Here is a 27,558-nt window from a genome sequence, read left to right as displayed (position 1 = left end):
TGATTTTCATCGCGGGCATATAGCCTAGGCAGGCTACGGCTGGGAAGCGTCACAAACTTCCTATTTTCAAGAGAGAATACGAGACGAGCTACTTACTTTATACATAGGAAATAGAACTGTTTTATTATGGATTCTCATGACAATTAAATTGGCATACGCCAGTCTATGTGAATCGACGCTCTCTTGCGCTTCACTCCAATTGTTTTTGTTTCCGGCCGTGTGACTCGTCTTCACACCACACTGAGTTGAAGACACTTTAGTAGGTTGTTTGTGATCGCTGAGGGAATTGAACTCTTGACCTTGCTAATGCCCACCCGCTCATCAACTGAGCCACTCAGGCAAGGATGCCACCGTGCAGGCTGTTGTCTGCAGTGTTCTTCACTACAAATCTCTCTCTCTCTCTCTCTCCACCCTCTCCTCTCGGGATTCCAGGGGCAGGTGTTGGTCTGATTTACTCCCCATAATTTTCATCCTAGCTTCATTTTTCCCTCTCAAAATGCACAGACAGTCATTACACGTCATTTAGCGTTTGCAGTTTCCCATTACAGGCTGCTGGAGAGGAGAGGAAGATGATGTTCCTCTGTAGCTGGTAGCACCGGGTCGTTTGTTCCTCTGTAGCTGGTAGCACCGGGGCATTTGTTCCTCTGTAGCTGGTAGCACCGGGGCGTTTGTTCCTCTGTAGCTGGTAGCACCGGGGCGTTTGTTCCTCTGTAGCTGGTAGCACCGGGTCGTTTGTTTCTCTGTAGCTGGTAGCACCGGGGCATTTGTTCCTCTGTAGCTGGTAGCACCGGGGCGTTTGTTCCTCTGTAGCTGGTAGCACCGGGGCGTTTGTTCCTCTGTAGCTGGTAGCACCGAGGCGTTTGTTCCTCTGTAGCTGGTAGCACCGGGGCGTTTGTTCCTCTGTAGCTGGTAGCACCGGGGCGTTTGTTCCTCTGTAGCTGGTAGCACCGGGGCGTTTGTTCCTCTGTAGCTGGTAGCACCGGGGCGTTTGTTCCTCTGTAGCTGGTAGCACCGGGGCGTTTGTTCCTCTGTAGCTGGTAGCACCGGGGCGTTTGTTCCTCTGTAGCTGGTAGCACCGGGGCGTTTGTTCCTCTGTAGCTGGTAGCACCGGGGCGTTTGTTCCTCTGTAGCTGGTAGCACCGGGGCGTTTGTTCCTCTGTAGCTGGTAGCACCGGGGCGTTTGTTTCCTCTGTAGCTGGTAGCACCGGGGCGTTTGTTTCCTCTGTAGCTGGTAGCACCGGGGCGTTTGTTTCCTCTGTAGCTGGTAGCACCGGGGCATTTGTTCCTCTGTAGCTGGTAGCACCGGGGCATTTGTTCCTCTGTAGCTGGTAGCACCGGGGCATTTGTTCCTCTGTAGCTGGTAGCACCGGGGCATTTGTTCCTCTGTAGCTGGTAGCACCGGGGCGTTTGTTCCTCTGTAGCTGGTAGCACCGGGGCGTTTGTCACACTGCTTTTTACCACACAATATTTTCTAATTTAGTTTTTTCCCTTTCCTTCCATCTCCTCCCTCTCTCTCCTCTCCTCTCTTTCCTCTCCTCTCTTTCCTCTTCTCTCTCTCCTCCCTCTCTCTCCTCCCTCTCTCTCCTCCCTCTCTCTCCTCTCTCTCTCCTCCCTCTCTCTCCTCTCATCTCTCTCCTCTCATCTCTCTCCTCTCATCTCTCTCCTCTCATCTCTCTCCTCTCCTCTCCTCTCCTCTCCTCTCCTCTCCTCTCCTCTCCTCTCCTCTCCTCTCCTCTCCTCTCCTCTCCTCTCCTCTCCTCTCCTCTCTCTCCTCTCTTCTCTCTCCTCTCCTCTCTCTCCTCCCTCTCTCTCCTCTCCTCTCCTCCCTCTCTCTCCTCCCTCTCTCTCCTCCCTCTCTCTCCTCTCTCTCCTCTCCTCTCTCTCCTCTCTCTCCTCTCCTCTCTCTCCTCCCTCTCTCTCCTCTCTCTCCTCTCCTCTCCTCCCTCTCTCTCCTCCCTCTCTCCTCTCCTGTAGACTCCTGAAGAGCTGGATGACTCTGACTTTGAGACGGAGGACTTTGATGTTCGCAGCAGGACCAGCGTTCAAACAGAAGATGACCAGCTTATCGCAGGCCAGAGCGCCAGGGTGAGTCCACACACACACACCCCTCTCTTCCGCCACCCCCTCTACAGGCCCTCTCAGTGGTTAATACACCTTGTTCACGCCAGGACTCCCTTGACCCCTTCTCTCATACTAGCTAGACTCTCCATTCAGACAGACATGGTTACCCAGACTCCCCCTCTCTCATACTAGCTAGACTCTCCATTCAGACAGACATGGTTACCCAGACTCCCCCTCTCACATACTAGCTAGACTCTCCGTTCAGACAGACATGGTTACCCAGACTCCCTCTCTCACATACTAGCTAGATTCTCCATTCATACAGACATGGATGCCTCACTCGTCTTGTGGGGTATGCATGGGTGTCTGAGCTGTGTGCTAGTATTATTAAAACAGACAGCTCGGTACCTTCAGCTTGTCAACACCACTCACAAATACAAGTAGTTATGAAGTCCACTTTGAGCCATGAGAGATTGACATATATAGGGCCAGTCATGCTGACCTGTTCTGAGCCAATTGCAATTTTCCCTCTTTGTGGCACCTGACCACACGACTGAACAGTAGTCCAGGTGTGACGAAACTAGAGCTGTTAAGAAGGTAGAAACTAGGGCCTGTAGGACCTGCCTTGTTGATAGTGTTGTTAAGAAGGTAGAAACTAGGGCCTGTAGGACCTGCCTTGTTGATAGTGCTGTTAAGAAGGTAGAAACTAGGGCCTGTAGGACCTGCCTTGTTGATAGTGTTGTTAAGAAGGTAGAAACTAGGGCCTGTAGAACCTGCCTTGTTGATAGTGTTGTTAAGAAGGTAGAAACTAGGGCCTGTAGGACCTGCCTTGTTGATAGTGTTGTTAAGAAGGTAGAAACTAGGGCCTGTAGGACCTGCCTTGTTGATAGTGTTGTTAAGAAGGTAGAAACTAGGGCCTGTAGGACCTGCCTTGTTGATAGTGTTGTTAAGAAGGTACAAACTAGGGCCTGTAGGACCTGCCTTGTTGATAGTCTTGTTAAGAAGGTACAAACTAGAGCCTGTAGGACCTGCCTTGTTGATAGTGTTGTTAAGAAGGTAGAAACTAGGGCCTGTAGGACCTGCCTTGTTGATAGTGTTGTTAAGAAGGTAGAAACTAGGGCCTGTAGGACCTGCCTTGTTGATAGTGTTGTTAAGAAGGTAGAAACTAGGGCCTGTAGGACCTGCCTTCTTGATAGTGTTGTTAAGAAGGTAGAAACTAGGGCCTGTAGGACCTGCCTTCTTGATAGTGTTGTTAAGAAGGTACAAACTAGGGCCTGTAGGACCTGCCTTGTTGATAGTGTTGTTAAGAAGGTACAAACTAGGGCCTGTAGGACCTGCCTTGTTGATAGTGATGTTAAAAAGGCAGAAACTAGGGCCTGTAGGACCTGCCTTGTTGATAGTGTTGTTAAGAAGGTAGAAACTAGGGCCTGTAGGACCTGCCTTGTTGATAGTGTTGTTAAGAAGGTAGAAACTAGGGCCTGTAGGACCTGCCTTGTTGATAGTGCTGTTAAGAAGGTAGAAACTAGGGCCTGTAGAACCTGCCTTGTTGATAGTGTTGTTAAGAAGGTAGAAACTAGGGCCTGTAGGACCTGCCTTGTTGATAGTGCTGTTAAGAAGGTAGAAACTAGGGCCTGTAGAACCTGCCTTGTTGATAGTGTTGTTAAGAAGGTAGAAACTAGGGCCTGTAGGACCTGCCTTGTTGATAGTGTTGTTAAGAAGGTTGAAACTAGGGCCTGTAGGACCTGCCTTGTTGATAGTGTTGTTAAGAAGGTAGAAACTAGGGCCTGTAGAACCTGCCTTGTTGATAGTGTTGTTAAGAAGGTAGAAACTAGGGCCTATAGGACCTGCCTTGTTGATAGTGCTGTTAAGAAGGTAGAAACTAGGGCCTGTAGAACCTGCCTTGTTGATAGTGTTGTTAAGAAGGTAGAAACTAGGGCCTGTAGAACCTGCCTTGTTGATAGTGTTGTTAAGAAGGTACAAACTAGGGCCTGTAGGACCTGCCTTGTTGATAGTGTTGTTAAGAAGGTAGAAACTAGGGCCTGTAGGACCTGCCTTGTTGATAGTGTTGTTAAGAAGGTAGAAACTAGGGCTGTAGGACCTGCCTTGTTGATAGTGTTGTTAAGAAGGTAGAAACTAGGGCCTGTAGGACCTGCCTTGTTGATAGTGCTGTTAAGAAGGTAGAAACTAGGGCCTGTAGAACCTGCCTTGTTGATAGTGATGTTAAGAAGGTAGAAACTAGGGCCTGTAGGACCTGCCTTGTTGATAGTGTTGTTAAGAAGGTAGAAACTAGGGCCTGTAGAACCTGCCTTGTTGATAGTGTTGTTAAGGCAGAAACTAGGGCCTGTAGGACCTGCCTTGTTGATAGTGTTGTTAAGAAGGTAGAAAGTAGGGCCTGTAGGACCTGCCTTGTTGATAGTGTTGTTAAGAAGGTAGAAACTAGGGCCTGTAGGACCTGCCTTGTTGACAGTGTTGTTAAGAAGGTAGAAACTAGGGCCTGTAGAACCTGCCTTGTTGACAGTGCTGTTAAGAAGGTAGAAACTAGGGCCTGTAGAACCTGCCTTGTTGACAGTGTTGTTAAGAAGGTAGAAACTAGGACCTGTAGGACCTGCCTTGTTGATAGTGTTGTTAAGAAGGTACAAACTAGGGCCTGTAGGACCTGCCTTGTTGATAGTGTTGTTAAGAAGGTAGAAACTAGGGCCTGTAGGACCTGCCTTCTTGATAGTGTTGTTAAGAAGGTAGAAACTAGGACCTGTAGGACCTGCCTTGTTGATAGTGTTGTTAAGAAGGTAGAAACTAGGGCCTGTAGGACCTGCCTTGTTGATAGTGTTGTTAAGAAGGTAGAAACTAGGACCTGTAGGACCTGCCTTGTTGACAGTGCTGTTAAGAAGGTACAAACTAGGGCCTGTAGAACCTGCCTTGTTGATAGTGTTGTTAAGGCAGAAACTAGGGCCTGTAGGACCTGCCTTGTTGATAGTGTTGTTAAGAAGGTAGAAACTAGGGCCTGTAGGACCTGCCTTGTTGACAGTGCTGTTAAGAAGGTAGAAACTAGGGCCTGTAGGACCTGCCTTGTTGACAGTGCGGTCTAGAAGGCAGAGTAGCACTTTATTATGGACAGACTTCTCTCCATCTCAGCTACTGTTGTATCAACACGTTTTGACCATGACAGTTTACAATCCAGGGTTACTCCAAGCATTTAATTCACCTCAATTTGCACAATTTCCACATTATTTATTGCACTATTTCGTCGAGGTAAGAGGGTTTAGTGAATGATTTGTCCCAAATACAATGACTTTTAGTTGTATTAATATATAGGACTAATGTGTTCCTTGCCACCCACTCTGAAGCTAACTGCAGATCTTTAAGTGTTGCAGTCATTTCAGTCGTTGTGATAGCTGACGCGTGTATAGTGTTGAGTCATCCGCATACATAGAGAAGTCTAACAAAACAGCACCCAGTCTTTTTTTTTTTTATCAGCAATTTCTCTCAGCCGATCATCAGTCATTTGTGTAAGTGCTGTGCTTGTTGAATGCCCTTACTCTCTGAACTCCCATTCAGATGCTCACTGATATTATTCTGATCTTTTGAGTTTTTTTTTTCCTCACTCGTCTGTCTCCACTATAAAATAAACCTTCATACCACAGGAAGGTATTCATAGATGATCCCTCACTCGTCTGACTCACCTTGTCTACTCCCAGACCTTTCCAGTAAGGGAATCATATTTGAGTTTAAACAGGGTACTTTAAATCTGGGATTAGCCTCTCTGTGTTTGCCACTAATCTGCCCAATGTCCAGATTCGTGGGTCAGGTCTAAGCTGTTTAACACGGAAACCCATAACAGAGGCGTAGAAACCAGAGTTATTAAATCAGAATATTAGCTAGTGACTAGACCGTCTAGCTAATTCAGATGGATTAGTTCAAGAATTGAGTAGTTTGGCGTTGTGTGAATTCCTAGACAAACCACTGATGACAGGGGTAGTACACCACACACACACACACACACACACACACACACACACACACACACACACACACACACACACACACACACACACACACACACACACACACACAGAAGGCCTACAGAAGCGCGCGCACACGGAATACAACAACACACCACACACGTACAACGAAGGAAGTCTGTCTGCTGTGGGTCTCTCACTTTGTTCATATTTCCTCTGTCGTCTTGGCGACGTATGCATTAATACATGCAGTCCGCTGGGCCAAGTGAGGGGGCTACATAGAGACGTGTTGATGTGGAAACGCCACGGCTAATTTGGCCTCATCAGCCCCATTGTTATGCATCAGTGAAGCAAGAACGTATGTTTCTCATTTCCTGTGGAACGACAATCATTCTATTGTCTTTTCTGTCACGGCTTCAAGGTTTCAGTTGCAACTTCCTCTACCAGCTGTGTTTTTCTTTGGGGGGGGGGGGGAAGCAAGGCCTGTATCATTGACCTTGGATAATGTTTTAGGTCTGTGACATTGAAAGACAATGTTTCGAAGAGTATAATCAACCTTGAAGAGACATCTTCCAGTCTCTTCAGTTGTTCTAAGCCTTAGGAATGAAGACGAGGAAATGAATTAATTTAAGAGCATTGGGACTTGACCTGAAGGCCGTCCTTTATAATAAAAACATAAAGGAATGTCCTTTTGTTATGTGCTCTGAACTAAATCCTAAGGATTCGCTCTAGGAGCTAGCATGTCTTTCAAGTCTCTTTTTAAGGGCAAGGTCACTAATCACATGAGTATGCATCGTAGGGTTGCCAAATTCCGGTAACATTCCCAAAATTCCCTGGTTTACCAGAAATCCTGGTTGGAGGATTCCCATATTTCCTGCTTATTCCCTCGTAATTACAGGGATTTTCCAACCAGAATTCCTGGAAAACCAGGCAGTTTTGGGGAAAGTTACCAACGTTAATCAGGTGTCAGAGTGCTGATCTAGGATCAGGTCCATGTTATTCATTCTGATCAAAAAAAAAATGTTTCCGCTGTAATTTCCTATGATCAACAAGATCTTTCGAACATCAGATCGGCAGTTACTAACCTCAATTCCGACTTCGACTCGTCTGCCCTGGGCTGTTTGTGTACCTCCGACCCAGGCTACTCGAGAGGAAACGTCGGTGAAAAATTGGCAGGAGAGCATGGTGTCCTGGTGAGACTATGGTAAAGAGGAAACTGGCCACCACTCCCCTCTATTCCATTGGCCAATCACTTGATAATAAGATGGATTACATCCGAACGAGGATTTGCTGTTAACAGGACTCTCGTAACGGCAATGTTCCTATTTAAAAAAATAAATAAAAAAGTGTTTTATTTATTTATTACTAGCCTAGTTGGTTAAGCCACAGAAAAAGTCATCAACCTACCCGCTAGCCATGATTGGCTGAGATAATGAGTGGGCTGGACATGCCGAGAGATGAGTTTGGATTGGTCGGCCATACAGAAGGCTTCTGTCTATTTGAGCTTGTCAGGTTGTCTAGGCAATCTTAACTAACGCTGCTTTCAAACTAAATGTATTGTGTTGTGGAGCTGCGTAAGTGTTGCTCTGCTTTCTGCAAGACTGAGTTTTGATTGGTCGGCCATATAGAAGGCTTCTTTCTGTCTATTGTGTTGTGGAGCTGCGTAAGTGTTGCTCTGCTTTCTGCAAGACTGAGTTTTGAAATCGGTGGAATTAGAGTATGATCACTAAAGAGATGGAGAAAACACAGGTCTCTGGATTACATCTTCAAACCAAGGGCAGCCATGACATCTGACAGGAGATGCGTCCAATCTTGAATGATAGTCCAGCTAGCTACATTTTCAGATATTACACGATTCTAATTACGACAAAGAGCCATTTGCTTGGCTAGCTGTAGCTAGCTAACATTGAACCAGGTTGGTTAGCTACCTGCAGATTGATGCAGGGTAGTAACGTTATGAGTTGTGATTATGGTTGTTTACCTAGCTCGCTACATGTCAAACATTAGTTTGACAGGACACGGTTGCTGAGGAGTTTCTACTGAAAGCTTGGTGCCTGCAAACATCTTAGGCTACTTCCCCAGAGACCACAGGGAGAAGACATGTCTCTGGGGGAGAAGACATGTCTCTGGGGGTGAAGTTTTAACCACCTGGGGCCTGAATGAGGACCGCTACCTTTGAACTTGGTAAAGGCCGTCACCGTTGATGACCGGACCAACGTGGTAAATGCCGTCACCGTTGATGACCGGACCAACGTGGTAAAGGACCTCACCGCTGATGACCGGACCAACGTGGTAAAGGACCTCACCGCTGATGACCGACGTGGTAAAGGCCGTCACCGTTTTATATGCTTTATAAGACAGAAATGTGAGACGGAGGAAAAGAAAATGTCAACCAAACGCCCCAAATCCCAATCCTACTTACTGAAGTATTATAAAAGTGTTAATTAAAGTTATGAAGAGTATTTCCCAAACTATTCGATTAAAGTTTGCCCTTAAATTGTGGCTTTTTAAGGGGAATAATTATGGAAGTCGGAGTCCATGCTATTTTCAATCACATATTTATTTTGAATTACATATTTCGAGTCCACAAAAAGTGAAATTGAGCAAACAATACCAGGAATAGAAATGCTAATCCCGGAGGGAGACTGATGCTAATCCCGGAGGGAGACTGATGCTAATCCCGGAGGGAGACTGATGCTAATCCCGGAGGGAGACTGATGCTAATCCCGGAGGGAGACTGATGCTAATCCCGGAGGGAGACTGATGCTAATCCCGGAGGGAGACTGATGCTAATCCCGGAGGGAGACTGATGCTAATCCCGGAGGGAGACTGATGCTAATCCCGGAGGGAGACTGATGCTAATCCCGGAGGGAGACTGATGCTAATCCCGGAGGGAGACTGATGCTAATCCCGGAGGGAGACTGATGCTAATCCCGGAGGGAGACTGATGCTAATCCCGGAGGGAGACTGATGCTAATCCCGGAGGGAGACTGATGCTAATCCCGGAGGGAGACTGATGCTAATCCCGGAGGGAGACTGATGCTAATCCCGGAGGGAGACTGATGCTAATCCCGGAGGGAGACTGATGCTAATCCCGGAGGGAGACTGATGCTAATCCCGGAGGGAGACTGATGCTAATCCCGGAGGGAGACTGATGCTAATCCCGGAGGGAGACTGATGCTAATCCCGGAGGGAGACTGATGCTAATCCCGGAGGGAGACTGATGCTAATCCCGGAGGGAGACTGATGCTAATCCCGGAGGGAGACTGATGCTAATCCCGGAGGGAGACTGATGCTAATCCCGGAGGGAGACTGATGCTAATCCCGGAGGAAGACTGATGCTAATCTCGGAGGAAGACTGATGCTAATCTCGGAGGAAGACTGATGCTAATCTCGGAGGAAGACTGATGCTCGACCCGGAGGAAGACTGATGCTCGACCCGGAGGAAGACTGATGCTCGACCCGGAGGAAGACTGATGCTCGACCCGGAGGAAGACTGATGCTCGACCCGGAGGAAGACTGATGCTCGACCCGGAGGAAGACTGATGCTCGACCCGGAGGAAGACTGATGCTCGACCCGGAGGAAGACTGATGCTCGACCCGGAGGAAGACTGATGCTCGACCCGGAGGAAGACTGATGCTCGACCCGGAGGAAGACTAGTTGTTGGCCTGGCAACCTAGCGACAACTAATACAGTAGCCTTAGGTCTTAGAAGAAGAAGAGAGGAGGAGGAGGCAAACGTGAATCAATTTATAATGATTCAGATCTGAGGACAGTTGCTCTGCTTTACAACCTGTCGCAAGACGCACAGCCAGCGAGGCTCGTTGAATGTCACGCACAGCCATCTGCATATGTTGGTACTACAGACAGACCCAGACTACTACACATCTCTATAGTACTACAGATAGACCCAGACTACTACACATCTCTATAGTACGACAGACAGACAGACAGACAGACAGACAGACAGACATGTCTATAGTACTACAGACAGACAGACCCAGTCTACTACACATGTCTATAGTACTACAGACAGACATACCCAGTCTACTACACATGTCTATAGTACTACAGACAGACAGACAGACACACCAGAGTAGAACAGTCTTCTAGGAAATATTTTGCTCCACTAAAAAGATTTTGTCAATGTCATGATTCCTCTTGTCTCTCCCGTAGCATGTGAACACACACACACACACTACAGACTCACTCCAAAGGGAGTTGTGATAAGTAATCTCTGGCTAAAAGCTACAACTAACTGCTTGCTGCTATTTCGTCTATTAGGATACTGGTCTCGACAAATATCTCAGCGCTGAACCGTCCCTATATCGTCTATTAGGATACTGGTCTCAACAAATATCTCAGCGCTGAACCGTCCCTGTATCCCTCTGCTGTATCCCCTCTGCTGTATCCCCTCTGCTATATCCCCTCTGCTATATCCCCTCCGCTATATCCCCTCTGCTATATCCCCTCTGCTATATCCCCTCTGCTATATCCCCTCTGCTATATCCCCTCTGCTATATCCCCTCTGCTATATCCCCTCTGCTGTATCCCCTCTGCTGTATCCCCTCTGCTATATCCCCTGTGCTATATCTCCTCTGCTATATCTCCTCTGCTATATCCCCTCTGCTGTATCCCCTCTGCTGTATCCCCTCTGCTATATCCCCTGTGCTATATCCCCTCTGCTATATCCCCTGTGCTATTTTCCTTGTACTGTCCTGCTCTCTGGTCCAGGCTGTCACTGCCCAGCTTCCCTGTGCTCTCTGGTCCAGGCTGTCATAGCCCAGCTTCCCTGTGCTCTCTGGTCCAGGCTGTCACTGCCCAGCTTCCCTGTGCTCTCTGGTCCAGGCTGTCACTGCCCAGCTTCCCTGTGCTCTCTGGTCCAGGCTGTCATAGCCCAGCTTCCCCTGTGCTCTGGTATAGGCTGTCACTGCCCAGCTTCCCTGTGCTCTCTGGTCCAGGCTGTCATAGCCCAGCTTCCCCTGTGCTCTGGTATAGGCTGTCACTGCCCAGCTTCCCTGTGCTCTCTGGTCCAGGCTGTCATAGCCCAGCTTCCCCTGTGCTCTGGTATAGGCTGTCACTGCCCAGCTTCCCTGTGCTCTCTGGTCCAGGCTGTCACTGCCCAGCTTCCCTGTGCTCTCTGGTCCAGGCTGTCACTGCCCAGCTTCCCTGTGCTCTCTGGTCCAGGCTGTCACTGCCCAGCTTCCCTGTGCTCTCTGGTCCAGGCTGTCACTGCCCAGCTTCCCTGTGCTCTCTGGTCCAGGCTGTCACTGCCCAGCTTCCCTGTGCTCTCTGGTCCAGGCTGTCACTGCCCAGCTTCCCCAGATATATATGTATTTTAAATAAAAGGCTAACCAAAAGGCTAAATAAAATGCCGCTTCACTGGTGAGGAGTTGTGGTATTGTGAAGTATACTGTCATTTATTCATCTGTCATAGTACTCTCTCTCTCTCCTCTCCTCCTCTACCAGGCTATAACAGCTCAGTGTACTGTTTTAACCATCTCCTCCTCTACCAGGCTATAACAGCTCAGTGTACTGTTATAACTCTCTCCTCCTCTACCAGGCTATAAGAGCTCAGTGTACTGTTATAACTCTCTCCTCCTCTACCAGGCTATAACAGCTCAGTGTACTGTTATAACTCTCTCCTCCTCTACCAGGCTATAACAGCTCAGTGTACTGTTATAACTCTCTCCTCCTCTACCAGGCTATAACAGCTCAGTGTACTGTTATAACTCTCTCCTCCTCTACCAGGCTATAACAGCTCAGTGTACTGTTATAACCCTCTCCTCCTCTACCAGGCTATAACAGCTCAGTGTACTGTTATAACCCTCTCCTCCTCTACCAGGCTATAACAGCTCAGTGTACTGTTATAACCCTCTCCTCCTCTACCAGGCTATAACAGCTCAGTGTACTCGTTTTCCTCTCTCCTCCTCTACCAGGCTGTAACAGCTCAGTGTACTGTTTTTCCTCTCCCCTCCTCTACCAGGCTATCATGGCCCAGCTGCCCCAGGAGCAGAAGGCTAAGATCGCTGAGCAGGTGGCCAGTTTCCAGGAGGAGAAGAGCAAGCTGGACGCTGAGGTGTCCAAGTGGGACGACTCCGGCAACGACATCATTGTCCTGGCCAAACAGATGTGTATGATCATGATGGAGATGACGGACTTCACCAGGTATGGAGGGGGGCACGGGGCAGAGGGGTGTGTTGAGGTGTGTGTCTGGGTGGGGGGGTTCTGGAGGGGTTGGGAGGTACTGGAGGAGCAGGGTTTGCTGGGGGGTACTGGAGGAGCAGGGTGGGCTGGGGGGTACTGGAAGACCAGGGTGGGCTGGGGGGTACTGGAAGACCAGGGTGGGCTGGGGGTTACTGGAGGAGCTGGGGGTTACTGGAGGAGCTGGGGGTTACTGGAGGAGCTGGGGGTTACTGGAGGAGCTGGGGGGTCCTGGAGGAGCTGGGGGTTACTGGAGGCGCTGGGGGGTACTGGAGGCGCTGGGGGGTACTGGAGGAGCTGGGGGGTACTGGAGGAGCTGGGTGTCTGTCTGGCCAGTCGAGGCCTGTAGTAATTTGGTGTCTGGCCGGTCGAGGCCTGTAGTAAGTTGGTATCTGTCTGGCCGGTCGATGTCTGTAGTAAGTTGGTATCTGTCTGGCCGGTCAAGGTCTGTAGTAAGTTGGTATCTGTCTGGCCGGTCGGTGTCTGTAGTAAGTTGGTATCTGTCTGGCCGGTCGATGTCTGTAGTAAGTTGGTATCGGTCTGGCCGGTCGAGGCCTGTAACTGGACTGTAGTAGTAAGGTGGTTTCTGTCTGGCCGGTCGAGGCCTGTAACTGGACTGTAGTAGTAAGGTGGTATATGTCTGGCCGGTCGAGGCCTGTAGTAAGGTGGTATCTGTCTGGCCGGTCGAGGCCTGTAACTGGACTGCAGTAGTAAGGTGGTATCTGTCTAGCCGGTCGAGGCCTGTAACTGGACTGTAGTAGTAAGGTGGTAACTGTCTGGCCGGTCGAGGCCTGTAGTAAGGTGGTATATGTCTGGCCGGTCGAGGCCTGTAACTGGACTGTAGTAGTAAGGTGGTATCTGTCTGGCCGGTCGAGGCCTGTAGTAAGGTGGTATCTGTCTGGCCGGTCGAGGCCTGTAACTGGACTGTAGTAGTAAGGTGGTATCTGTCTGGCCGGTCGAGGCCTGTAACTGGACTGTAGTAGTAAGGTGGTATCTGTCTGGCCGGTCGAGGCCTGTAGTAAGGTGGTATCTGTCTGGCCGGTCGAGGCCGGTAAACTGGACTGTAGTAGTAAGGTGGTATCTGTCTGGCCGGTCGAGGCCGGTAAACTGGACTGTAGTAGTAAGGTGGTATCTGTCTGGCCAGTCGAGGCCTGTAGTAAGGTGGTATCTGTCTGGCCAGTCGAGGCCTGTAACTGGACTGTAGTAGTAAGGTGGTATCTGTCTGGCCGGTCGAGGCCTGTAACTGGACTGTAGTAGTAAGGTGGTATCTGTCTGGCCGGTCGAGGCCTGTAGTAAGGTGGTATCTGTCTGGCCAGTCGAGGCCTGTAACTGGACTGTAGTAAATGTGACAGATAGACAAGACCTTAGGCTCTGTGGCTCATCACCGGAGTGCCATGGCCAGCCATCTGCTCAGTAAAACATGTGTGTTGGGAGGGGGCTGTGTGTTTGAGAGAATATATTTGTGTGTGTGTGTGTGTGTGTGTGTGTGTGTGTGTGTGTGTGTGTGTGAGAGAGCGAGTGGGTAGGTGTGTCGTCTTTTGCTTGCGGGAAGAGGTGTGTCTGTGTGTGTGTGCGCACATACATCTTCCTCTATGAATTTAAAGTGACTCATTCAGGAGACATTGTGCCTGGAACCAAAGCAAAGCTCTCGGTCTCTCTGCCTGCATGTCTCTCAATTTCCACCTCTTTAAAGGAGTTGTCAATGAAATGTCTAGATTCTCCAGTCAGATCTCCCCTGACGCTGTCGTCACTCTGTCAGCACAAGCCAAGGCATTGTCCTGAGCACAACACCATGATATTGAACATGAAAACACTTAGTTTGCCTTCCTCCATCCATCCAGCCCCCTTCTCCCTGCTTCCTCCATCCATCCAGCCCTCTATTCCCTCCTTCCTTCCTCCATCCATCCAGCCCTCTACTCCCTCCTTCCTCCATCCATCCAGCCCCCTTCTCCCTGCTTCCTCCATCCATCCAGCCCTCTACTCCCTCCTTCCTTCCTCCATCCATCCAGCCCTCTACTCCCTCCTTCCTTCCTCCATCCATCCAGCCCTCTACTCCCTCCTTCCTTCCTCCATCCATCCAGCCCTCTACTCCCTCCTTCCTTCCTCCATCCATCCAGCCCTCTACTCCTTCCTTCCTCCATCCATCCAGCCCTCTACTCCCTCCTTCCTTCCTCCATCCATCTAGCCCTCTACTCCCTCCTTCCTTCCTTCCTCCATCCATCCAGCCCTCTACTCCCTCCTTCCTTCCTCCATCCATCCAGCCCTCTACTCCCTCCTTCCTTCCTCCATCCATCCAGCCCTCTACTCCCTCCTTCCTTCCTCCATCCATCCAGCCCTCTACTCCCTCCTTCCTTCCTCCATCCATCCAGCCCTCTACTCCTTCCTTCCTCCATCCATCCAGCCCTCTACTCCCTCCTTCCTTCCTCCATCCATCTAGCCCTCTACTCCCTCCTTCCTTCCTTCCTCCATCCATCCAGCCCTCTACTCCCTCCTTCCTTCCTCCATCCAGCCCTCTACTCCCTCCTTCCTTCCTCCATCCATCCAGCCCTCTACTCCCTCCTTCCTTCCTCCATCCATCCAGCCCTCTACTCCCTCCTTCCTTCCTCCATCCATCCAGCCCTCTACTCCCTCCTTCCTTCCTCCATCCATCCATCCAGCCCTCTACTCCCTCCTTCCTTCCTCCATCCAGCCCTCTATTCCCTCCTTCCTCCATCCATCCAGCCCTCTACTCCCTCCTTCCTTCCTCCATCCATCCAGCCCTCTATTCCCTCCTTCCTCCATCCATCCAACCCTCTACTCCCTTCCTTCAGGTCAGGCTGCTGAGGCATATGCCTAGAATCGTCCAGCTTCAGTCAGCTTGAGTCTATACCACTTCTGATCCGCGTCCCCCTGAAGTATCAGGAGAACATCCTGCCGGACAGCGGTTTCCCCTCCCAGACCCATTGTGCTGCATGCTAATGTAATGGTAATACATGCAAATGAAGCGCTGCTCTCACTTCCCCTAGCCTGCTACGCTAGGCCTGCCATTAAAACACACGTGCATATGTAGTGATTCAAAACACAGCACTTCTGTTCCGATGGAGATGACATTTTAACCATTTTTAAGGGCTTGGCACAGTCTCTTTCTAGTCCTTATACAGTGGAAAGGGATTGAAATTTGAACCAAACCCACCAATCATGCCTTGTAGATGTTTCGATAGGTGAACGTTCAGATAGATCTGAGGAATTGTAGTCAGAATCAATCTCCACTCGTGTGTAAATATTTCCCAGACTAGGAAAGTGTGTGTGAGTGACTGAGGTCTCTGTGTAATGGTTTCCTACACCGTGTCACCTGCAGCAGAGAGAGCGCTACTTTAGTCCACGCCCAAATGATTGACTCTCAACCTTGTCTTCAGACAGAAAGCGCCAGCAATGTTAAATCAGTCAGTAGGAAATTGATTTGGGCCTTTTTCTAGTATGTCTGCCATCCTAGCTCTCTCTACACAGCCTGGTGTTTGAGCTGTTACTGCCTAGCCCTCTCTACACAGCCTGGTGTTTGAATGTTACTGCCTAGCCCTCTCTACACAGCCTGGTGTTTGAGCTGTTACTGCCCAGCTCTCTCTACACAGCCTGGTGTTTGACTGTTACTGCCTAGCCCTCTCTGCACAGCCTGTTACTGCCTAGCTCTCTCTACACAGCCTGTTACTGCCTAGCTCTCTCTACACAGCCTGTTACTGCCTAGCTCTCTCTACACAGCCTGTTACTGCCCAGCTCTCTCTACACAGCCTGTTACTGCCCAGCTCTCTCTACACAGCCTGTTACTGCCTAGCTCTCTCTACACAGCCTGTTACTGCCTAGCTCTCTCTACACAGCCTGTTACTGCCTAGCCCTCTCTGCACAGCCTGTTACTGCCTAGCTCTCTCTACACAGCCTGTTACTGCCTAGCCCTCTCTGCACAGCCTGTTACTGCCTAGCTCTCTCTACACAGCCTGTTACTGCCTAGCTCTCTCTACACAGCCTGTTACTGCCTAGCTCTCTCTACACAGCCTGTTACTGCCCAGCTCTCTCTACACAGCCTGTTACTGCCCAGCTCTCTCTACACAGCCTGTTACTGCCTAGCTCTCTCTACACAGCCTGTTACTGCCTAGCTCTCTCTACACAGCCTGTTACTGCCTAGCCCTCTCTGCACAGCCTGTTACTGCCTAGCTCTCTCTACACAGCCTGTTACTGCCTAGCCCTCTCTGCACAGCCTGTTACTGCCTAGCTCTCTCTACACAGCCTGTTACTGCCTAGCTCTCTCTACACAGCCTGTTACTGCCTAGCTCTCTCTACACAGCCTGTTACTGCCCAGCTCTCTCTACACAGCCTGTTACTGCCCAGCTCTCTCTACACAGCCTGTTACTGCCCAGCTCTCTCTACACAGCCTGTTACTGCCTAGCTCTCTCTACACAGCCTGTTACTGCCTAGCTCTCTCTACACAGCCTGTTACTGCCTAGCCCTCTCTGCACAGCCTGTTACTGCCTAGCTCTCTCTACACAGCCTGTTACTGCCTAGCCCTCTCTGCACAGCCTGTTACTGCCTAGCTCTCTCTACACAGCCTGTTACTGCCTAGCTCTCTCTACACAGCCTGTTACTGCCCAGCTCTCTCTACACAGCCTGTTACTGCCCAGCTCTCTCTACACAGCCTGTTACTGCCCAGCTCTCTCTACACAGCCTGTTACTGCCTAGCTCTCTCTACACAGCCTGTTACTGCCTAGCTCTCTCTACACAGCCTGTTACTGCCTAGCCCTCTCTGCACAGCCTGTTACTGCCTAGCTCTCTCTACACAGCCTGTTACTGCCTAGCCCTCTCTGCACAGCCTGTTACTGCCTAGCTCTCTCTACACAGCCTGTTACTGCCTAGCTCTCTCTACACAGCCTGTTACTGCCTAGCTCTCTCTACACAGCCTGGTGTTTGACTATTACTGCCTAGGTGGTGCCACCCACCTTGCTGCATATGGCTACGTCCCAAACGGAACCCTATCCCTTATATAGTGCACTACCCACCGTATGGCCCCTGTATAGTTCACTACCAGCAGCTTGTAATGAGTAAGACATGTGTAGCCCGGATGCATGTGGCAGATGTGACCTGATTCACAGGAGAGCCGTTTTGAACGTAAAAATATTTTTTTAATCAAAATGCAGTTTTTTGGGGGGTTGGGCAGAATGCTTTCTCAAACGTGACCTTTCATGTGCCCTAATAACAAACCTGTATGCCATTTATACATGGTATACATTTTGTTAAATTACGAGTGAAAAAGTCAGCAACCTTCCCACTAGCCATGATTTGGCTGAGATAATGAGTGGGCTGGACATGCCGAGAGATGAGTTTGGATTGGTCGGCCATATAGAAGGCTTCTGTCTATTTGAGCTTGTCAGGAGGTTGTCTAGGCAATCTTAACTAACGCTGCTTTCAAACTAAATGTATTGTGTTGTGGAGCTGCATAAGTGTTGCTCTGCTTTCTGCAGGACTGAGTTTTGAAATCGGTGGAATTAGAGTATGATCACTAAAGAGATGGAGAAAACACCTGTCTCTGGATTACATCTTCAAACTAAGGGCAGCCATGGCATGTCGTTCCTGACAGGGAGACATGTCCATCCTGACAGGGAGACATGTCCGTCCTGACAGGGAGACATGTCCGTCCTGACAGGGAGACATGTCCGTCCTGACAGGGAGACATGTCCGTCCTGACAGGGAGACATGTCCGTCCTGACAGGGAGACATGTCCGTCCTGACAGGGAGACATGTCCGTCCTGACAGGGAGACATGTCCGTCCTGACAGGGAGACATGTCCGTCCTGACAGGGAGACATGTCCGTCCTGACAGGGAGACATGTCCGTCCTGACAGGGAGACATGTCCGTCCTGACAGGGAGACATGTCCGTCCTGACAGGGAGACATGTCCATCATGCATGTTGATGTATACAGGTAAGATAGTCTAGCGTTTAGCTAGGTACGTTTTCAGATACGACATGTTTCTCATTTTGACAGTGGTTTCAATTCGAGCTAAAGTGTACTGTTAGCTAGCTAGCTAATGTCAGCTGGCAGACTGGTTAGCTAGCGTTACATGACGTGTGATCTTAGACTTTATTTACCTAGCTAGCCAGCTATATGTCTTAAGCTAAAGTGTACTGTTAGCTCGCTAGCTAACTTTAGCTGGCTGGCTCCCTAGCGGACGTTGTTATTCGTATCCCAGAGCCGTTTGCTTTTCTAGTTAGAGCCTGATGTTAGCTAGCTAACATTGAACATGATTGGTTAGCTCCCAGCACTGTTCATTGTTGTTTAACTACCTAACTAGTTTAACTAGCTAACTTTAGCTGGCTGGCTCCCTAGCGGACGTTGTTATTCGTATCCCAGAGCCGTTTGCTTTTCTAGTTAGAGCCTGATGTTAGCTAGCTAACATTGAACCTGGTTGGTTAGCTCCCAGCACTGTTCATTGTTGTTTAAAGAGATGGGTGGGGCTAAAGCTTCAGAGGGTGTGAACGATGATGAATGGGTGGGGCTAAAGCTTCAGATGGCGTGAACGATACTGAATGGGTGGGGCTAAAGCTTCAGGGGCCCAGTGTCTGAATATGGTGGTAGAGGTGATGACTGGCCCAGTGTCTGAATATGGTGGTAGAGGTGATGACTGGCCCAGTGTCTGAATATGGTGGTAGAGGTGATGACTGGCCCAGTGTCTGAATATGGTGGTAGAGGTGATGACTGGCCCAGTGTCTCAATATGGTGGTAGAGGTGATGACTGGCCCAGTGTCTGAAGATGGTGGTAGAGGTGATGACTGGCCCAGTGCTAGCGGTGTGTTGAGTTCTATCCAGCCTTCTCTCTCTGTCCCACGCTCTGTCTACCCTTCTGTCTGTCCCACGCTCTGTCTACCCTTCTGTCCCACGCTCTGTCTACGTGTCTGTCCCACCCTCTGTCCCACGCCTGACCACGGGGACCGGGGGGTTGTGAGACGCCTGACCACGGGGACCGGGGGGGGTGAGATGCCTGACCACGGGGACTGGGGGGGGGTGAGACTCCTGGTGGGGGGGGGGGGGGGGGGTGTGAGACTCCTGACCACGGAGACAACTGGCATTTGTAAAGTTTGAGGTGAGGGAGGAAGTGTAGTGGAAGTATTGTTCGCGTTGAGTATCCTGCTAGCTGGATCGAATTCTCCCGTTAGCTAGCCAGAGAAATGTTGAGCAACATTAGCCAATTTTAACTGATCAAATATTTTATAGTAACAACATCAGATGACTTAACCTTAGTAACAACATCAGATGAGTTAACCTTAGTAACAACATCAGATGAGTTAACCTTAGTAACATCAGATGAGTTAACCTTAGTAACAACATCAGATGAGCTAACCTTAGTAACAACATCAGATGAGTTAACCTTAGTAACAACATCAGATGAGTTAACCTTAGTAACAACATCAGATGAGTTAACCTTAGTAACAACATCAGATGAGTTAACCTTAGTAACAACATCAGATGAGTTAACCTTAGTAACAACATCAGATGAGCTAACCTTAGTAACAACATCAGATGAGTTAACCTTAGTAACAACATCAGATGAGTTAACCTTAGTAACAACATCAGATGAGTTAACCTTAGTAACAACATCAGATGAGTTAACCTTAGTAACAACATCAGATGAGTTAACCTTAGTAACAACATCAGATGAGTTAACCTTAGTAACAACATCAGATGAGTTAACCTTAGTAACAACATCAGATGAGTTAACCTTAGTAACAACATCAGATGAGTTAACCTTAGTAACAACATCAGATGAGCTAACCTTAGTAACAACATCAGATGAGCTAACCTTAGTAACAACATCAGATGAGCTAACCTTAGTAACAACATCAGATGAGTTAACCTTAGTAACAACATCAGATGAGTTAACCTTAGTAACAACATCAGATGAGTTAACCTTAGTAACAACATCAGATGAGTTAACCTTAGTAACAACATCAGATGAGTTAACCTTAGTAACAACATCAGATGAGTTAACCTTAGTAACAACATCAGATGAGTTAACCTTAGTAACAACATCAGATGAGTTAACCTTAGTAACAACATCAGATGAGTTAACCTTAGTAACAACATCAGATGAGTTAACCTTAGTAACAACGTCAGATGAGTTAACCTTAGTAACAACGTCAGATGAGTTAACCTTAGTAACAACGTCAGATGAGTTAACCTTAGTAACAACGTCAGATGAGTTAACCTTAGTAACAACGTCAGATGAGTTAACCTTAGTAACAACGTCAGATGAGATCACCTTAGTAACAACGTCAGATGAGATCACCTTAGTAACAACGTCAGATGAGATCACCTTAGTAACAACGTCAGATGAGATCACCTTAGTAACAACGTCAGATGAGTTAACCTTAGTAACAACATCAGATGAGCTAACCTTAGTAACAACATCAGATGAGCTAACCTTAGTAACAACATCAGATGAGTTAACCTTAGTAACAACATCAGATGAGTTAACCTTAGTAACAACATCAGATGAGTTAACCTTAGTAACAACATCAGATGAGTTAACCTTAGTAACAACATCAGATGAGCTAACCTTAGTAACAACATCAGATGAGCTAACCTTAGTAACAACATCAGATGAGTTAACCTTAGTAACAACATCAGATGAGTTAACCTTAGTAACAACATCAGATGAGTTAACCTTAGTAACAACATCAGATGAGTTAACCTTAGTAACAACATCAGATGAGTTAACCTTAGTAACAACATCAGATGAGTTAACCTTAGTAACAACATCAGATGAGTTAACCTTAGTAACAACATCAGATGAGTTAACCTTAGTAACAACATCAGATGAGCTAACCTTAGTAACAACATCAGATGAGCTAACCTTAGTAACAACATCAGATGAGTTAACCTTAGTAACAACATCAGATGAGTTAACCTTAGTAACAACATCAGATGAGTTAACCTTAGTAACAACATCAGATGAGTTAACCTTAGTAACAACATCAGATGAGTTAACCTTAGTAACAACATCAGATGAGTTAACCTTAGTAACAACATCAGATGAGTTAACCTTAGTAACAACATCAGATGAGTTAACCTTAGTAACAACATCAGATGAGTTAACCTTAGTAACAACGTCAGATGAGTTAACCTTAGTAACAACGTCAGATGAGTTAACCTTAGTAACAACGTCAGATGAGTTAACCTTAGTAACAACGTCAGATGAGTTAACCTTAGTAACAACGTCAGATGAGATCACCTTAGTAACAACGTCAGATGAGATCACCTTAGTAACAACGTCAGATGAGATCACCTTAGTAACAACGTCAGATGAGATCACCTTAGTAACAACGTCAGATGAGATCACCTTAGTAACAACGTCAGATGAGATCACCTTAGTAACAACGTCAGATGAGATCACCTTAGTAACAACGTCAGATGAGATAACCTTAGTAACAACGTCAGATGAGATAACCTTAGTAACAACGTCAGATGAGATAACCTTAGATACAACGTCAGATGAGAGAACCTTAGTAACAACGTCAGATGAGTTCACCTTAGTAACAACGTCAGATGAGTTCACCTTAGTAACAACGTCAGATGAGATCACCTTAGTAACAACATCAGATGAGAACCTTAGTAACAACATCAGATGAGATAACCTTAGTAACAACATCAGATGAGATAACCTTAGTAACAACATCAGATGAGATAACCTTAGTAACAACGTCAGATGAGATAACCTTAGTAACCTAACCAATATCAACTGGTGTACGAGACTCCTTGCCGTTCCTCAAGTTATAAAGTGTTAGTTGCTTACTGGACCCTGGCCATCTGTGTGAAATGTTAACTAGCCAACAAAACCTAATGTTTTGCCTCTACAGTATGTGGTTAATTTTGAGAATGAGAGAATTAGGTGAAAATGAGGCGTTGCTTGTTAAACAAGTGGTTTCAGGGTTAAGGTGTAGCTGGTGCCGGGCCTGGTTTAAACTGGATGCTACTATAGAGGTGAAAGGAAGACCACACACTTTCTCTCTCCCTGTTTCAATACAGTGGATGAAAAGGGGGTATGCCGGGTGTTACACTCTGCCTGAAAGAGATCATTTATGCCAACAAAGGGTATCCTGCTCTGCTGTCACATTGTAGAACAGACGTCCACAGGCAGACAGTGTTCAATGTAATAATGTGCAGTGCAGCCCAAAGATATTGCTTTTGGTGTGTGTGAGAGGGGGTATTATTACATGTGTTACTCATGAATCCTTGTGCACTTGATCGATGTCTACTATAGTGGCCACTATAACAGAGCAACAATAAATAGAATGCCTGTTTGTTTCATTCTATTTCTACTTTAAGATGTTTTTTTGCCAAGTGCAAATATTTATTTTTATATTTATATAAGAGTTCTATTGTAAAGGCTGTCATGGTAACAATCATTCTATTATAAAGGCTGTCATGCTAACAATCATTCTATTATAAAGGATGTTATGGTAACAATCATTCTATTATAAAGGCTGTCGTGGTAACAGGCCTTCTATTGTAAAGGCTGTCGTGGTAACAGGCCTTCTATTGTAACGGCTGCCATGGTAACAGGCCTTCTATTGTAACGACTGTCATGGTAACAGGCCTTCTATTGTAACGGCTGTCATGGTAACACACCTTCTATTGTAATGGCTGTCATGTTAACAGGCCTTCTATTGTAACGGCTGTCATGGTAACATGCCTTCTATTGTAACTGCTGTCATGGTAACATGCCTTCTATTGTAACGGCTGTCATGGTAACATGCCTTCTATTGTACCGGCTGTCATGGTAACAGGCCTTCTATTGTAACGGCTGTCATGGTAACACACCTTCTATTGTAACGGCTGTCATGGTAACACACCTATTGTAACGGCTGTCATGGTAACAGGCCTTCTATTGTAACGGCTGTCATGGTAACATGCCTTCTATTGTAACGGCTGTCATGGTAACATGCCTTCTATTGTAACGGCTGTCATGGTAACATGCCTTCTATTGTACCGGCTGTCATGGTAACAGGCCTTCTATTGTAACGGCTGTCATGGTAACAGGCCTTCTATTGTAACGGCTGTCATGGTAACAGGCCTTCTATTGTAACGGCTGTCATGGCTAACTGCAATATTGTTTTTTTCTCAAGACTTGAGTGTCATTTGCAGTAGGGGGGGGGCAGGCGTTTTCTCTAACACTAAATATACATGTGTATTTTACAGTTATAAGGGAGGTGTAATATTATATTTAGTTGTTTTATAAATTGATGATGCTATATTTAGAATAACATGTCGTTTCAGGCCGTATTCATAGTTTTGTTGAATAGGAAATTCATTAAATATAGTATTTAATTGTCATTTATACCTGAGGTCGTGTCCTCTAAAGTGAGTAGAAGTATCAGTAACCAGAAAGGTGAGATTGTAACCTTAAAAGTACGCAGCATTACTAGTTGTTGTTTATGGACTCTAATTATAAATAATTACTTTTGGGGAATATGTAGATTACATTTTCGTAACATTTAGTTAAATTTAGTTACATTTAGTTACATTTAGTTACATTTAGTTACATTTAGTTACATTTAGTTACATTTAGTTACATTTAGTTACATTTAGTTACATTTAGTTACATTTAGTTACATTTAGTTACATTTAGTTACATTTAGTTACATTTAGTTACATTTAGTTACATTTAGTTACATTTAGTTACATTTAGTTACATTTAGTTACATTTAGTTACATTTTCATTACAATTAAGTGTTAACAGGCTGAACAGGCTAAAGGTTTGGGATCAATTTAAATCCAGCTTCAACAGTCTGAACAGGCTAAAGGTTTGGGCACTTCAACAGGCACTAGTCATTAGAGGATACTGCGTCCCGAGTGGTTCCCTATTTCCTAGTGCACTACTTTTGGGTCATGGTCAAATGTAGTGCACGATATGTAGTGCACGATATGTAGTGCGCGCTATCTAGTGCACGATATAGGGCAAAGTTTCCCATATGATGTGCTGTGTGTATACCATAACACACATCCCCATATCCAGACCATCTGTCAGAGAGAGAGAGAACATATACATTCTTCAGAAACAGACTGCATGATGAGATGCTGCTGAATATTAGATGAGAGTGGATGGACTGTATCATGTGTTCCCAGGGGCAAAGGTCTGTTGAAGAGGTGTGTATGGATGTAGTCAGTGTATGAAAGGTGTGTGTACTGTGTATGAACAGCAGGTTGATGTGGAGCTTGTCTTCCCAGGGGTAGAGGTCTGTTGAAGAGGTGTGTGTGTGTGTACAGCAGACTGATGTGTGTGTGTGTCCTGTGTTCCCAGGGGTAGAGGTCCGTTGAAGAGGTGTGTGTGTGTGTGTGTGTGTGTGTGAACAGCAGACTGATGTGTGTGTGTGTGTCCTGTCTTCCCAGGGGTAGAGGTCTGTTGAAGAGGTGTGTGTGTGTGTGTGTGTATATATGTGTGTGTGTACAGCAGACTGATGTGTGTGTGTGTGTGTGAACAGCAGACTGATGTGTGTCCGTCCTGTGTTCCCAGGGGTAAAGGACCGTTGAAGAATACCTCTGATGTCATCAGTGCTGCTAAGAAGATTGCTGAGGCTGGATCCAGGATGGATAAACTGGGCCGCACCATCGCAGACCAGGTAGATTACACACTGTTCCATATCTCACCATCTAGAACTTTCCCTTTATCCTTCCCTACCTCTTCCTCCCTCCTCTAGTCTGTTTCTCTCGCTATCTCTCTTTCAATCCCCGTCTTGCTTCTCTGCCCCATCCCCCCCCTACTCTCTATCCCCCTCTCCTCTATCCCCATGTCCCCTCATCCCAGACATGAAAACACATATCCATCGATCTATCCCTCCATCCCAGACTGTGTGTGTGTAGAGTGTGTGTGTGTAGAGTGTGTGTGTGTAGAGTGTGTGTGTGTAGAGTGTGTGTGTGTAGAGTGTGTGTGTGTAGAGTGTGTGTGTGTAGAGTGTGTGTGTGTAGAGTGTGTGTGTGTAGAGTGTGTGTGTGTAGAGTGTGTGTGTGTAGAGTGTGTGTGTGTAGAGTGTGTGTGTGTAGAGTGTGTGTGTGTAGAGTGTGTGTGTGTAGAGTGTGTGTGTGTAGAGTGTGTGTGTGTAGAGTGTGTGTGTGTAGAGTGTGTGTGTGTAGAGTGTGTGTGTGTAGAGTGTGTGTGTGTAGAGTGTGTGTGTGTAGAGTGTGTGTGTGTAGAGTGTGTGTGTGTAGAGTGTGTGTGTGTGTGTAGAGTGTGTGTGTGTGTAGAGTGTGTGTGTGTGTAGAGTGTGTGTGTGTGTAGAGTGTGTGTGTGTGTGTAGAGTGTGTGTGTGTGTGTGTAGAGTGTGTGTGTGTGTAGAGTGTGTGTGTGTGTGTAGAGTGTGTGTGTGTGTGTAGAGTGTGTGTGTGTGTGTGTGTGTAGAGTGTGTGTGTGTGTAGAGTGTGTGTGTGTGTTGTGTGTGTGTGTGTGTTGTGTGTGTAGAGTGTGTGTGTGTAGAGTGTGTGTGTAGAGTGTGTGTGTGGAGTGTGTGTGTGTAGTGTGTGTAGAGTGTGTGTTGTGTGTGTAGAGTGTGTGTGTGTGTAGAGTGTGTGTGTGTAGAGTGTGTGTGTGTGTGTAGAGTGCGCGTGTAAACACATGTGTTTACACGCGCACTCTACACACACACACACACGAGAATATAATACTTTTCCCACAAAAACAGGAAGTGTCATTATAAATCATTTAAATGTCTGGATTTGATTATAGCTTTGATTAGCATGAACACTCAAACCTGATGCTACTTGAGCCTGACGAGCCCTACATTAAATACATTGTGCTCAATCCTAAAAAACAAAAAAATGTGAAGGCCAGAATTGATTGTCCCGTTATCCAATAGGCTACATATGATAGATTATAGGCTACCGCACATTACGCACATCAGCAAAAACCACGAAGGCCCATAATGCTCTCCTGGGTAAATAAATGAATTTTAGCGTCAGTAATCTGTTGGAGTGTGGGCTGTATTACTCTACGGTATTACATGGACTGGGATTGGGCGCCCTGTTCAAACCATGACGCTGGGAGAGGACACGCAATGCTGGACATGTGGCCTGCAAAGTTACAATTGATAGGCGAGTAAATTTGATTTAAATGTTGAAATATAATAGGGCCTATTTTACCTTTTATTTATTTATTTATTTATTTATTTATTTATTTATAATTAGTAGTATGGCGCATTACCTTGTTGATAATATTTCCCCCTAATGCTGTGCGATGTGACGTTCGTATTACCACCTCTTTCTCTCTCCTTCCTCCCTCGCTCTCAACAGTTTAATGAAATGCGTTCCGTTGTCCTAATCTTCTTCATTGTATTGACTTGCATGAATAATATAGGACTGGAGTATGATGCAGATGGCCATTTTGCTTCTCTTCACGAACATTGGAATGTTTATGGGTCTGAATAAATAATTGGTTTGGATTAGGCCAGGGAGGCGGAGCCCTGTTGCCTGGGCAACACAGGGCCTCCATACACCTTGCCCCTGCTTTTTTGTGCTGTGTAGATACAACACGGGGAGGTTAAGCAGTTATCTGTTATTTAAAGCCCTTTCTCAATTGGCGTGGAGATGAGCGCCAGCCCCTTCCACAGTGGTAGTAGAGATGCCTGACAATCTACAAGGAATGAAGAGACCACCGTCATAAACAATCAACTCAAGAAACGACAAATCCACATTTCCACCGTAAAACCCAACTCCACTCATCAGGCTCCCTGGGAGGAAAAGGACTACATCTTTTTCTGGGACTATGGATTAGGTTTTGCTGTGCCGAGCAGTAGTACCACTCACCGACGTCTCGGAGAAAAAACACTGCAACCTTCCCCTGTGCTCTAGAGGAATCCTTGACCAACCCACCTCTACCCAGCAGAAATGGGACGATCTACGAGACATCATCCAAAGCTTTTGTTTTTTCTTGAAAGCTTTTGTCTAAAAGCTGAGAGTCCAGCGACTGGATTGAAGCCAATTCAACTGAAACCTGGAAGTAAAAGGCCCTCACCAACTTCAAAATGTAGCCCCAAACAGCAAGATCCTACACCCCCCCCCCCCTCCCCTCAAGAGTGGCATGGAAGAAACCTCAAGAAACTGTGCTATTGACTGCAGCTCTGCAATGACCTCTTATCGTCTGCCTAACATCAGAGGCATATATGACCACATCGAAGAACAGCCTAGCTGGTGAAAAGCACTGGGCTTGTGATGGGATCACAGCTGAAGTCGTCAAGTGTGCCATTCTTCAACATCTCTTCCTGCTCCTGTATATGTGCTGTAGAGCTGGTTTTGTCCCTCAGGACATGAGGACTGCCAGTATT

The 27,558-nt window shown here is 47.0% G+C and overlaps 1 protein-coding gene across 5 annotated transcripts in view; it reads left to right on the top strand.

Moving 5' to 3' along the window:
• The window catches only part of LOC110489233 (catenin alpha-1), a 224,576-nt gene that overhangs the window by 151,271 nt on the left and 45,747 nt on the right, over nucleotides 1-27,558 (top strand). For all 5 annotated transcript variants that reach the window (XM_036943519.1, XM_036943518.1, XM_036943520.1 and 2 more), the window contains 3 exons: nucleotides 1,975-2,085; nucleotides 12,007-12,188; nucleotides 24,759-24,864. In XM_036943519.1, the coding sequence (XP_036799414.1) occupies nucleotides 1,975-2,085; nucleotides 12,007-12,188; nucleotides 24,759-24,864 (399 nt within the window). The remainder of the gene's footprint in view (nucleotides 1-1,974; nucleotides 2,086-12,006; nucleotides 12,189-24,758; nucleotides 24,865-27,558) is intronic.

Source organism: Oncorhynchus mykiss, chromosome 14 (genome assembly GCF_013265735.2).
Source record: "Oncorhynchus mykiss isolate Arlee chromosome 14, USDA_OmykA_1.1, whole genome shotgun sequence".
NCBI lineage: Eukaryota > Metazoa > Chordata > Actinopteri > Salmoniformes > Salmonidae > Oncorhynchus > Oncorhynchus mykiss.
Note: the sequence above shows the minus strand (reverse complement) of the source record. Positions and strands in the feature narration are given on the sequence as shown.